This window comes from Leptonychotes weddellii, unplaced genomic scaffold, assembly GCF_054177405.1.
Source record: "Leptonychotes weddellii isolate Sample4059 unplaced genomic scaffold, ASM5417740v2 HiC_scaffold_3401, whole genome shotgun sequence".
NCBI classification, from domain to species: Eukaryota; Metazoa; Chordata; class Mammalia; order Carnivora; family Phocidae; genus Leptonychotes; species Leptonychotes weddellii.
The window spans coordinates 1-12,595 of NW_027939736.1; the positions used below are offsets into that span (position 1 = coordinate 1).

The window sequence follows — 12,595 nt, forward strand, 5'->3', positions numbered from 1 at the left end:
CCGATGCGGGACTCGATCCAGGGACTCCAGGATCATGACCTGAGCCGAAGGCAGTCGCTTAACCAACTGAGCCACCCAGGCGCCCTTAACTTCCTTGATTTTTTTTAAAAAAATTTTTAATTTTGGGGGGGTTTCCTTTTTTTATTTAAATTCAATTAACATATAGTGTATTATTAGTTTCAGAGGTAGAGTTCAATGATTCATCAGTTGCATAGAACACCCAGTGCTCATTCCATCACGTGCCCTCCTTCATGCCCATCACCCAGTTACCCCAGCACCCCCCCCGCCAACAACCCTCAGTTTCTTTCCTATGCTTAAGAGTCTCTTATGGTTTGTCTCTCTCTCTGATTTCATCTTGTATTATTCTTCCCAGGTTTGTTTTTTTTCCTAACTGGAATCATGCTGTATGTATTGTTTTTTGATGTGCTTGTTGGAGATGTTCTCAGCCTTGCACACCCTTTTTATCCATTCTATATTCCACAGAAATAGTGTCACTGTTTGGGTTGCTTCATTCCGCTGTTATAATTATGCCCACTTTTGTGCACAAACTTGAGCACAGGGGCTGGAATTTGAGGGAAAGAGTGTCAGTTTGAGCCCTTGGCAACCTGAGGTGGAGGCGTGTTGACTTGGCATTGAGCAGGTGGCAGGTAGTACATGCTGACTTGGGCAGGAGGGCGGCGGGACTGTGAATTTGGGACCCACTGGCCGATGGCATTGTGTATGACAGGGATGTGGCTGGTTTTGCTCCTGGTCATGAATTCCCTTAACTTTTGTTTTTCTGGGAAACTCTCTCTCTTCTTCTATTCTGAATGAAAGCCTTGCTGGATAGAGTATTCTTGGCTGTAGATTTTTTTGTTTTAGCAGTTGGAATTTATCATGCTGTTTCCTTCTGGCCTGCAGTTTCTGCTGAAAAATCCACTGATAGCCGTATGGGGTTTCCCTTGTATGTCACGGCTTTCCTTTCTCTTGCTGCTTTTAAAATTCTCTCTTTATCGTTACTTTTGGCCATCTTATTTACTTTATATCTTAGTGCAGATCTCTTTGGGTTGGTTGTGTTGGGGGCTCTCTTTGCCTCCTGGATCTGGATTTCTTACCTTCCCCAGATTCAAGAAGTTTTCAGCTATTATTTCTTCAGACAAATCTTCTGCCCCCTTTTCTTGCTCTCCTCCTTCTGGGATCCCTATCATGCGACTGTTATGCTTGACAGTGTCGCCGAGTTCCCTGGGTCTCTTCTCTTTTGTGTATTTTTTTTCCCTCTCATCTGCTCAGCTTGATTACTTTCCATTACTCTGTCCTCCAGGTGGCTGATCTATTCTTCTACTTCCTCTTGTTTGCTATTTATTCCAGGTGGTCTATTTTTATTTCATTTAGTGAGTCCAATAGCTCTAATTGGTTCTTTTTTCCATCTCCTATCTCTTGGTGGAGGGTCTCATGGAGGTCCTGCACTCCTTTCTCAATTCTAGCAAGTATCTTTATGAGCATTACTTTAAATTCACTATCAGACATATTACTTATCTCTGTTTCACTTAGGTCTCCTGCTCTTATTTTGTTCCACTCTTTCATTTGGGACATAATCCTCTGTTTACTCATTCTGTCTATTGCTGTGTCTGTTTCTCTGTGTTAGGAAAGTGAGCTATGTCTCCTGCACTTGAAATTAGTGGCTTTATGAAGAAGAGGCCCTGCAGTGCAATGTCTCCTTTTCACCAGAAAATGGTGCTTCAGGGGGTGTCTCCTGTGTGTGTTGCTCCAGGGGTGTCCTCCCGTTGTGCCTGGGATGTGTTTGCCTTCAGTCCTGTTGTCTGTGATGGCTCCCTGCCTGTTGTGGGCAGAGTCTGGTGCCCGTGGTGTTAGTGGGCCTGTCCAGGGCTGCCTTGGGCTTGAGTTGAGTCAGACCAGGCGTTTGCCAGAGATGCAGTAGCAGCAAACTGCGGGCACTTTCCCTGTGTCGTCCCCGGAGAAGCTTCTGTTGGTGGTTGGGGCCTGCAGACAGACCAGCTGCCTGCTGCCAGCCTACTGCTGGGGTCACAGTCAGATGGGTGTGTGGTTATCTTCCCCTCTCCCTGGAGCAGGACTCACTTGGGAGCTGTGCTGGCCCTTGTCTGGGCCGCACGCACACTGCCAGGCTTGTGGCACCGCTTTGATGGGATCTTGCCAAGAGCGATCGGAGGGGGTGGATCTGCTTTGTTGTGGCCTCTTGTCTGTGCCAGGCTGGGGAGAGTCTGTTCTGCCAGTTTTCTGGGTTATTTATGCTGACGTGGGTGCTGTCTAGGCGGCCACGCAGCAAGAGGTGAGCCCAGGGCATCCTACTCCACCATCTTCCCAGCAGCCTCTCAAACATTTTTAATTTTTTAAAAAGATTTTATTTGAGAGAGAGAGAATGAGTGGCATGGGGAAAGGACAGAGGGACAAGCAGACTCCCTGCTCAGCGGGGAGCCCCACTCAGGGCCTGATTCCAGGACCCTGAGATCATGACCTGAGCTGAAGTGAGATGCTCAACTGAATGAGCCTCCCAGGTACCCCTTAACTTCCTTGATTTTATGTTGTATCTCTTTACACTGAAAATCTTGGTGACATTGATATAATTATTTTCATTATCCCACAATATACATGTAACAGTTCTAAAAAAATATTACCAGTACTAGCATTATTAAGAGCCACTTTAAATTTCTTGCAATTCTTCTTGTAATAAGAATTCTTCTTATTAGAATATACCCCTCTAGGAATGAATAGTCAGAAAGCTATTTTTAAAATCACTTGAAATACCTTTTTCCTGTGTGGTTATGCCATCAACATGATAAAGGAGTTTATTTCAGTTTGCTTTCAATTTTTAGGTGTTGCTTTTAATGTGTGTCATTAAAATTTTTTTTTCTTGGTTCTAAAATCTAAACTATAGAGATACATTCAGAGAAGTCTAGCATCCATCTCCATACTTTTACTTCCTTGTTCTTTCCTTCCTCATATAACCATTTTTATTAGTTTTATTTCTTTTTAAATATAAGAAAATAGGTATGTTCATATTTCCCTTCCCACTTTCCTACACAAAGGGGATACCCTAGACACTGTTCTGCACAGTACATTTTAAAAACCGCTTTATTGAGATATAACATATATATCATATAATTCACCCATTTTAAGTTTTTAGCGTGTTCAAAGATATGTACATCCATCACAGTAGTCAATTTTGGAATGTTTTTATCATTTTCCCTTTAGCTGTCACCCCCCATACCTCCACCCCTACCTTCAGTCCCAAGTAACCACTGGTCTACTTTCTGTCACTGTAGATTTCCCTATTCTGGACTCATATGAATGGAATAATATTATATGGAGTCCTTTGTGACTGGCTTCCTTTACTTAGTATGATGTTTTCAAGGTTCATCTTATAGCTTGTGTCAGGACTTCATATGGTTGGATAATATCCATTGTGTGGATAGATCACATTTTGTTTATCCATTCGTCAGCCGTGGACATTTTGGTTGTTTCCATCTTTTGGCAATGGTGCATAATGCTATTACGAACATTCATGTACAAGACCCTGTGTGGGCATCTGTTTTCATTTCTTTTGGGTATATACCTAGGAGTGGGATTTTCTGCATCATATGATAACTCTGTGTTTAATTCTTTGAGGAACTACCAGACTGTTTTTTACCCTAAAACAGCTGTACCACTCTGCATTCCCACCAGCAGTGTTTGAGGTCCAGCTTCTACACATCCTCACTCTGCTCGTTGTATCTCTTCATTCCAGCCATCCTAGTGACTATGAAGTGGTGTCTCATTGTGGTCTTGATTAGCATTTCCCTGATGACTGATGATGTCAGTCATCTTTTTCATGGGCTTGTTTTGGCCATTTGTGTATCTTCCTTGGAGAAATAAGTGTTCAGATCCTTTGCCTGTTTCTTAATTGGATTATTTCCTTTTATTCAGTCATATGAGTTCCTTATATGTTTTAGATACAAACGTCTTTCAGGTATATGATTTGCCGATATTTTCTCTCATTCTGTGGGTTGCCTTCTCACTCCTTGATGGCGTCCTTTGAAGCACAAAAAGCTTTACATTTTGAGGGAGTCCAGTCTGTCTTTTTTTCCTCTTTTGTTGCTCATGCTTTTGGTGTCACATCTAAAATCTTTTGCCAAATCTAAGGTCGTGAAGATTTATGTCTGTCTTTTTCTAAGAGTTTTACAGTTTTAGTTCTTAGGTTTAGGTATTTGATCTATTTTTAGTTAATTTTGTATATGATGTGAGGTAGGGGTCTGACTTCATTCTTTCGCATGTGGATATCCAGTGTTCCCAGCACCATTGGTTGAAGACTATTCCTTCCTCCATTGAATGGTCTTGGCCCCTTGTTGAAATCAGTTGACCACAGATGTATGGGCTTATTTCTTGACTCTCAATTCTATTCCATTCATCGTAAGTCTTGGGGCCAGTATCTCACTGACCTGATTACCATTGCTTTGTAGTAAGTTTGAAAATGGGGTGTCAAATAGGACATGAAATTTAGACACTATAAACAACTGTCTGGAGATATTTTATGACAACCTTACGGGACATGGCAGGGATATTTAGAGCCTGTGAGCCTGTGCCAGCCGTCCTTACTCTCTAACTGGGGCACCGGGCTGCAGAGCCTGACTGATAATTCGTTCCATTCCTGGGCAGCTAAGGCCTGAAACCTGCAGTTCCTGAAGCGGTGGGGTTTCTACCAGGGCACTGCCCACTAGAGCTCATCCTGTGAAGTCAGCCCCCCTGAATCCTGAGTTTATCATGACACACATACCCATTACAGTAAAAAAACCAAGAAAACAAAAAAGCCCAGAGAGATGGCTGTTTTGAATAGGGTGGGGGCAGGGATAGGACTGCAGTCTGGGTGGTGGCAGCGGGTGGCTCCTATGTGACAATGTTACCGAGTACAGAGATTTAAGCTCTGCCCTTGCCTGCTATCGCCCAAGGATGGAAAATGCCTGCCTCTCCGGTGTCCAGGGGATAAAACCAGGAGAGTTCCAAAGCCCTGATGGGGTGAGAATTTGGGGAAAACAGAATTCTTTGACAGCCTCAGTGTCCACTCCAGATCCCCATGGTGGCAGGTTACACTCTTGGGGACCCTCCTCCTCTCCATGAGCTTCCCCTAGGAGCTTGAAGGTGTGGCCCAACCTGGAGAATTGCTTGATGAGGAAATGCCAGTCAAGAGTGTTAATTGTGCTCTTTGGGTGTCTAGGGCTCTCTGGAGATCCTTCTTTCTGTGAGAAAGAAAAGTCTTAACAGCTTCCAGAGAAAATGAGCAGATAACCTACAAGGAAACAAGAGCCAGACTGACACCCATGGACAGCAACATTGGACAGAAGATGACAGGGGAAGTGTTTGAAGAACTGAAGGTAGAGGACCTCTGAACCTCGAATTTTATACCCACTCCAATTGCCCTTCAAATATGAGAGCTACTAAGAGTATTTTCAGGCATATAGGGCCTCAAACATTTGGCCAGGTGAAGTATAAACAAGTACTTTGATGGGACTCGACAAGCTGATTGTAAACTTTTATAGAAATGCAAAGGACCAAGAGCAGGCGACACTGAGGTCAAAGTGAGCAGGTGGGCACTGCGGGACAGCAAGCCTCACCAAAGATAGTGCAGTTGAAACCCCTGGTGTTGGCTCCAGGAAGTCCAAACAGTGGAGCGGAGCAGTGGACCCAGAGCCCGTGGTCAATTCCAATGAAAAGATGCTTGACCATATCAGCATCCAAGAGACATAAATCCAGATCCCAAGGGGCGCACTTCACACCCATGCTGCTGGTAGGATCTGGAAACCCAGCAAGATCAGGTCTGGAGAGACTGGATTAACCACATCTCTTGATCACAGCTGGAGGGACTGTAAACTGATGTCCTCACTTAGAAAACAACTTAGCGTTCTCTTGTGATTTGGGCTTTCAGGCATCCCAGGCCCTAGCATTTGTATTCTCGCACATGTGCCAGAAGACGTATGTAAGAAGAGCAGAGCGGCCCTGCTGAGGGCCGGGGGGCCCTCAGAGCCGAGCGGACGAGGCTGTGGTGAAGTCACCGGCGGACCAGACGCTCAGCAGTGAGCGAGCGAGCTGCGGCCGCACGCAGCAGCGCCGGCCAGCCTCACTGCAAACGCGGCCGAGGACACAGTGGGGAGGCTGTGCACAGCCAGGCACTCACCTTGAAACAAGAAACCTACAGCTGTTGAGGCACACGTGCATATGTAGGGAGAGCCCTTCTCCCCTCTGCCCACCTTGCAGCAGAGCAAAGGGACTGTAAACACAAAATCCAGGCTCGAGGTTCACGGGGGGACAACAGCAAGATACGAGTTCCTATCATGTTCTAGTTCATGGGTCCGGTTCCAGATCTAAGGCCGTCATCTTAGCAAAGGCTAACTTACCAAACTAAACAAAAGGGGCTGTCATGGACCCATGCTAGAGGTAACAGGAACGAAAAACCATGATTCACTGGGCGCACCTGGGGGCTGTTAATGATTTTTTTCCCCCTGCTTATCACCTAAAATCACTTTTGCCCATCCCCTGGCCAGCCTGCATCCCTCACGTTTGCAAACACTGCAGACTGCAGGGACATCTAGGGCCAGTCTGGTGCCACCTTGCATCTCTTCTTCAGAAGGGACCCGGAGAGGTCATTCACATCCCACTAGTTCCTGAGTTTTATGAAATGAAACGTTTAACATTGGGAAGGGCTAACATAACACAAACCATCCGATGAAACGTGTGCTTGTTTCGCTTACAAAGCAGCAGCGACATGCGTGTCTTTACTCTGAACCCCACCTTAACTAAGAGAATCATTCACTGGCTGCATCTGATTCGCAGACCAGCCCCCCTGCTGCTCACCAGGGCTGACTCCAGCTCCAGGCCTCACACCGGGAGGGGGCCTGCTGGACTGTGGCTTTATTTGCTGCCACGCCCTCTGACGCAGGTGCTCTTGATGCAGCCGTCCTTGGGTAGCCTGGGGCAGGTCTGCAGGTGAGATGCGCCTTCAGAGGGGCATCCTGGGCACTTGGCTCACCCTTAGCGAGTACCCTGCCTTCCTCGGGGTCTGGTTGATGCACAAGCACAGTCTGAACCAGTGGGTCCTAGGAGAACTGTCCCTGGAGGGACAGAGCCCCAAGGGTTAGAGCGAGGAGGGAAGGTAGAGCCAGAATCTGAGTTGGTGTAAGGAACATGTGCCAAAAGTGAAACGCCCTGTAAGAATGTCCTGTAGAAGTGTCTCCGCACCGTCTCACCGAACAGGCCCCGTGCCCTGTGTGGTCAGGAAGGCCCTGCTGGCCTCTTGCACCGAGCACGGGTGGTGGCCTGCCCGGCGATCCTCCATGTGGAGCATGCTCAGCAGCTGCCCCTCCATGACCGCTGCGTCCTGCTCAACATCTCCTCTGTGGAGAGGCGAGGGGTGAGCTCAGCTTTATGTGGAGGGAAGGAGGGGCTGTCTGCAGTGGAGGGCCAGTCCCTCTGGGGCAGACCTAGGTAGTTTGGGAGGGTCTGCTCTCCAGGCTTGTTCCTTGTCTGTAAAAGTGTGGTGTGATTCACCCCACCCTTTCCAGGATGGCATGCTTGGCTGCCCCTTGGGCGATGCTGAGTCTCCCACTTCTTCACTATGAGTGTCCCCCCCCCCATGGTCCTTAAGGCCCCCTAGGATGGTCAGTGTTGCAAGTCCATGCCTGCTGACTTACTTTCCATGTCCTTGTCACTGCCGTGTTCAGGAAGCTGGAGGGCCAGGCTGACCTGCTCAGGCACCTGCTTGGGGGTCTCCTCCGTGTTCTCAAGCTGCACTGGAGCTGTGGATTCTAGGAGAAATCAGAATGTCCCAGCGTGCTGGCCCCATAGCCTTCTGCCTCATGCCCAGGATTGTTTCTTCACCTTCTTGAGCTGCTTCTCTCCCTCATGTATAGAGATTGCCATGGTGAGGGCTCGGTGTGGCCCATTCATCTGCTGCCATACCCACCACTGGGGCACAGAGTCCCCTGGGCCCCAGAGCTGCCTCCAGTAGGACAGCTTTTCTCCAGGTGGGGGCCAGCCCTCACCCTCCTGCTGAACCTCAGTGCTGCTTTAGTGAAGGTCACCAGTGGCCCAAGGCTGGGCCACATGTCCTATCTGACCCAGTAGCCCCATCCTTCTAGGTGGATGCTGTGCTGTCCTTCTTATGGTCACATTCCACTCTCCTCTCCTTCCACCCCTGCTTCCTGGGGGCTATGGTGCCTCCTCCCCCTACCTCTACCCTCAGGCAGACCTTGCACTTGGCCAACCCTATATGCAAGTTAGCTTCTCTGCGGGGTCCCTGCCTGTGAGCTTAGGCTTTTTACGACTGCTTCTGTGGCTTTAGGAGGGTGTCTGGGTCACAGCCCAGCCTGCCCAGCTTCCCAGACACTTCTTCCTGGTCATCATGCCCAGTGAGCCCTTCTGCTGCTCCTCCTCTGGTCGCCGGGGCTGCAACGCCCCCACCTGCTCATTGCTGTCCCTTTTCTTCCCTGGCCTGGGAATGTTTGTGCTGGTTGAAAATTCTCACTAAACTGGTAGTTAGGGTCTGTGCCAGGGATTCCACGAGAACAGGACCTGATTTACAGGTGAGGACGAGGCCTGGCTGCCCTGCCTAGGGTCCTGAGGGCCTTCGGCGAGGGCGGTGGGGGGAGGTGGCCAGTGGGCATGTCGCTCATGGCCCGGTGTGCCACAGTCTCGGGCAAGACCTGCTGCAGACGGATGCCTGGCCCACCCGCTCCTGCTGAGCCTCGTGGGAAGGGGCCAGCCCATCTGGACCCACTGCCCTGTGCTGCTGGGGACAGGCCGAGTGGCCCACTGCTCTGCCACACGTGGTCCTGCTGGCCCAGGCCGAGCAAGATCGGAACCCGGGACACGGTCTCTTACTGTGACGGAGGGGTGCAGTCCGCAGACTGTGATGTGCGTGCCAATCACCTGGCTCCTTATTAAAGACAGATTCCAGCTGCACAGCTCCGGGAGGGGTCCTGCCCGTCTAGAAGCCCCGGGCGAGGCTGGTGCTGCTGGTCCAAGGATCTCACTTTGAGCAGCAAGGCGTTAGATGGTGCCGTGCTCTCCTGCTTCCTGCTCACTAAGCTACCCTGTGACTCCTGGCTTGGCAAGCCTGGCTTCCGCGCCTCAGACCTCCTGGCCCCGCGCCCTGCCAGCAGCTGGGCTCCGACCCATCCTGCTGTGTCGGGAAGCCCGTGAGCCCGTGCAGCTGCGAGGGCCTGTGTGGTGCTGCATCCCCAGTGGAGACGGAATCGGGCGCTGGGGGTGGGGTCTTAAGTCCAGGTGTCAGGGGCTCATCCCTCATCGTGCACGGGGACAAGGAGGAGGTGGCAGTGAGGCCCCTGGGGCTGGCCGAGGCACTCACGCGATCTCACGGTGGCCGATTTGCCAGGCGAGCCCCCAAACTTGGCACTCACTCGCCCTCTGCCGTCCACCAGCTCTGAGAACCTGCCATGGGAGTCACCACGGGTCACCGCCGCGGAGCACATGCCTGGGGCCGCGCGCTCTAGGGGGATGGCCGAGGCTGCACCTGGGGGCCGGCGTCTGGGTTTCAGGCGTGTCGCGGTCACTGAGCAGGCGCAGCTCTGGCAGGCGTGCGGGCGGGGGTCTGTTTCTGAGCACCCGGGGATGCAGTCCCTCCCTGTGCCAGCGTCTGTCGGCGCCGTCCCTCGAGGCTGCAGGTGGGTGGGAGGAGTGGGTGGCTGCCCGAGTCTCATCCTGCCAGGCACCCCCGGAGGGGAGCACTGGAGATGGCGTGTGCAGCCCCAAGGCCTCATGGAGGCTTTGTGGCTTCCTGGGAAGCCCCAGGCCCTGCTCCCTGCCCACCCCCTGCATCCCATCCCAGGAGTCACAGGGCCAGCTCGCCTAGCCCACCCTGGACCCCAGATCTCCACCTGCAGGGCATGGCCAGCCACTCGGACCTGACAGGACACCTGAGAGAGGCCCCCCCACCCCCACATGCCCGGAGAGTGAGGGCGTGGCTTCTCTGTGGGCCCTTGTGCCCTAACTGTGCCCCCCAGCCCTCCCTCAGGCAGGTGTGCCTGCAGCTGCGCAGGGTCTGACCCTCCTGCCAGGTGCCCATGTGTCTGCTCTCTGGGGCTGTGTTGTGGCCCAGCCACTGTCCGCCTCCCTGCTCCCTCCCTGTTCCCTGTTGCCCTCCCCGAAGCGTCCATGGGGCGTGCCATCTCTCCACAGCATGTCTGTGCTCCAGCATGGCAGCAGCCTTGTGCAGGACCTGGTGGGGCCCTCTGGGCCTCCTGGGCACTGAGGGGCAGACCACATCCTCCATGTGGCCTGAGGCTCTGTGCTTCTCAGCTCTTTCCCCTCCGTCTGTCCGCCTGGGTCTTCCTGCCTCTCCCAGGCCGCCCCTCCCTGTGGCCATCCTTCTGTCCAGAGGCTCCTTGTGAGTCAGGCCTGGCTGCAAGGCCACTCCCCAGGGACAAGGTGGGGAGCAATATGCTTATGTCTACAAATTCCCAGTGCACTGACCCTGCACTAACTGTCCGTGAGTCCTTCCTTCCCCAACGATTTTCACACCCCCAAATTCTCCTGTGTGAACACAGTCCTGCTTTGCGGTTGTCTGATGTCCCTGGGACAGTGTCGCCGGTGCGGGTCCTGGGGTTGACCTGTCTCCTGGGCAAGGATGCCACACCCCAAGGAGGGCAGCCCAGGCCGCTGTCCTGCTGGGGGCCCGCAGTGAGCACGAGGGGCTGGGCCGCCTTCCTGGCCCCATCAGTGGTCGTCCCCACCCCACTGTCCCTGGCAGGCCCGTACTTACAGGTGATGATGTAGAGGTGAGCAGGCTCGCTGTGCAGTTGGTCGCCCTCCGTGCTCTGCACGGCAGTCACCGACAGCTGGTAGCGCCGTCCTGGCAGCAGGTCCCGCACCGTGTAGGACGTCAGCCTCCCGTTAGGGACATAGCGGCTCTTGGTGCTCTGGCTGGTGGTCACGTTGATGACGTATGCCTCCAGCAAGGTACTTGGAGTGGGGGTGTCCCAGACCACATGGGCAGAGGTGGCTGTGACTCTGGCGGCTGTCAGGTTTGCTGGCGGCAGGGGCCCTGATAGGCACGGAGCAGGGGAGGGAGGTGAAAGGGGCCACCACCAAGTTTAAAGATCTGACACGACTGCTGAAGTCTCCCGGAAGCCCCATGTGGTCATGATGGACAACCTTACAGTCCTAAAGGGTGGTGTGGAGGGGTGTTTGCACCTGGGTCAGCAGCAGCGCATCCTTCTGCCCGAGAGGCCCCCCAACATGCTGCCTGGGAGCAGCCACAGAGGCCCCATCCCTGCGCAGCCTGTCAGCGTATTCTCCTTTTGATTCCTTAAGCCGGGCCATATGCACCCTCCCCTGGGGTATGGGAGGGGGCCAGACGGGCAGGGAGTGGGCCAGGGTCCCAGCACTCAGGGTCAGTGCCAGGACTTGAGCCGGTCCTCACCCCCCTGCCCCCCTCCCCCCCCCTGCCCATGGGCTGTCCATGTGCCTCCCCCAGCTGGGCTGTCCTGGAACCTGAAACCAAGACCCTGCCCAGACCTTCCCTCCTCACCACGCACCCCTCCTTGTTCACGGGTCCCCCTGGCATGGACAGCATGGCACTCTGGCCCCCTCCATATTGGGGTGGGAGGGGTGGTGAGGGCCAGGCCTCCTCTCCACCAGATACCGTGAAGATCAGGGACTGGACAGTGTGGGCATTCACCTGCATGCCCTCTGGCCTTTTGCTTCTGACCCCCGTCTGGTAGGAGCCCAGGAGCCTTTGGGTACTGGAAGCAGAGGGCTTCCTGGGATGCCCACCCTTCCTGGCGCCGGTGGGGAAGACCTCTGGGGTGCCAGAGCCACTTTGGTAGGACTCGGGCTGGAGGGAGGTGAGAGCTTCCAAAGGTCCCACAAGACCTGAGGTCATGTACTCACGAGTCCACACGTGCAGTGGGGCCGAGGCCAGGCTCTCGGTGGGAGGCTCTTGTCCCCCAAGCCCGCTGAGGGCAGTCACCTGGATGGTGTATCTCCTTCCTGGCAGCAGGGCCCTGGGGGAGGGAGGCCAGGGAGAGACTCCACTGCCAGACTGTAACTCCTTCCACACAGGCGGGACTAGTTGTGGGTGGTCCTGCAGGTGGCCTCCGGAATGACCAGATTTGTGGCCTGAGACCCGTGTGTTCCTCAGGTGGGAGCTACTCCCTGGTCTGTCTGTCTAGTACAGGGCAGGGGTCGAGAATGGTCCACACCTGCCTGGGAGGGCTATGGTGCAGAGACTGGTGTTCAGGCAGGAGAGGCCAGAAAGGGGCACTTGGAGGTCATTGTGCAGAAGAGGGTCAACAAGCAGGCCCCACTGCCCTCCTGGGTGGCCCTCAGCGGGAGTTCCCGGGACAGTTCCCGGCACCCTCATGGATGAGAGGACCTTGCTGCCCCCACACTTCTGTGCAGCGTGTTTCATGCTGAGCACCCGCTTCCTCCTGGGGGCCCCGAATCGACAGCAGGCAGGGGTGCCCCGGGCCCAGCCCCCGATAAAAACCCTGGACGCTGCGTCTCTCCCGGGCTCCCCTGAAGACAGCACCTCACATGTCGTCACGCCTGGTGGTGGCCTGTGTAACTCCAGGGGGAGGGGCCCCGGAAG

The 12,595-nt window shown here is 53.5% G+C and overlaps 1 protein-coding gene across 1 annotated transcript; it reads right to left on the reverse strand.

Moving 5' to 3' along the window:
• Window positions 1–283: 283 nt before the first annotated feature.
• LOC145719203 (sushi, nidogen and EGF-like domain-containing protein 1) lies at window positions 284–12,172 on the reverse strand (the record flags this gene model as incomplete). Its single annotated transcript, XM_081810707.1, has 6 exons — window positions 284–5,278; window positions 7,677–7,790; window positions 9,353–9,435; window positions 9,518–9,662; window positions 10,766–11,047; window positions 11,896–12,172. Coding segments are annotated over 6 exons (933 nt in total), but the record flags the coding sequence as incomplete, so codon positions are not given.
• Window positions 12,173–12,595: the final 423 nt, after the last annotated feature.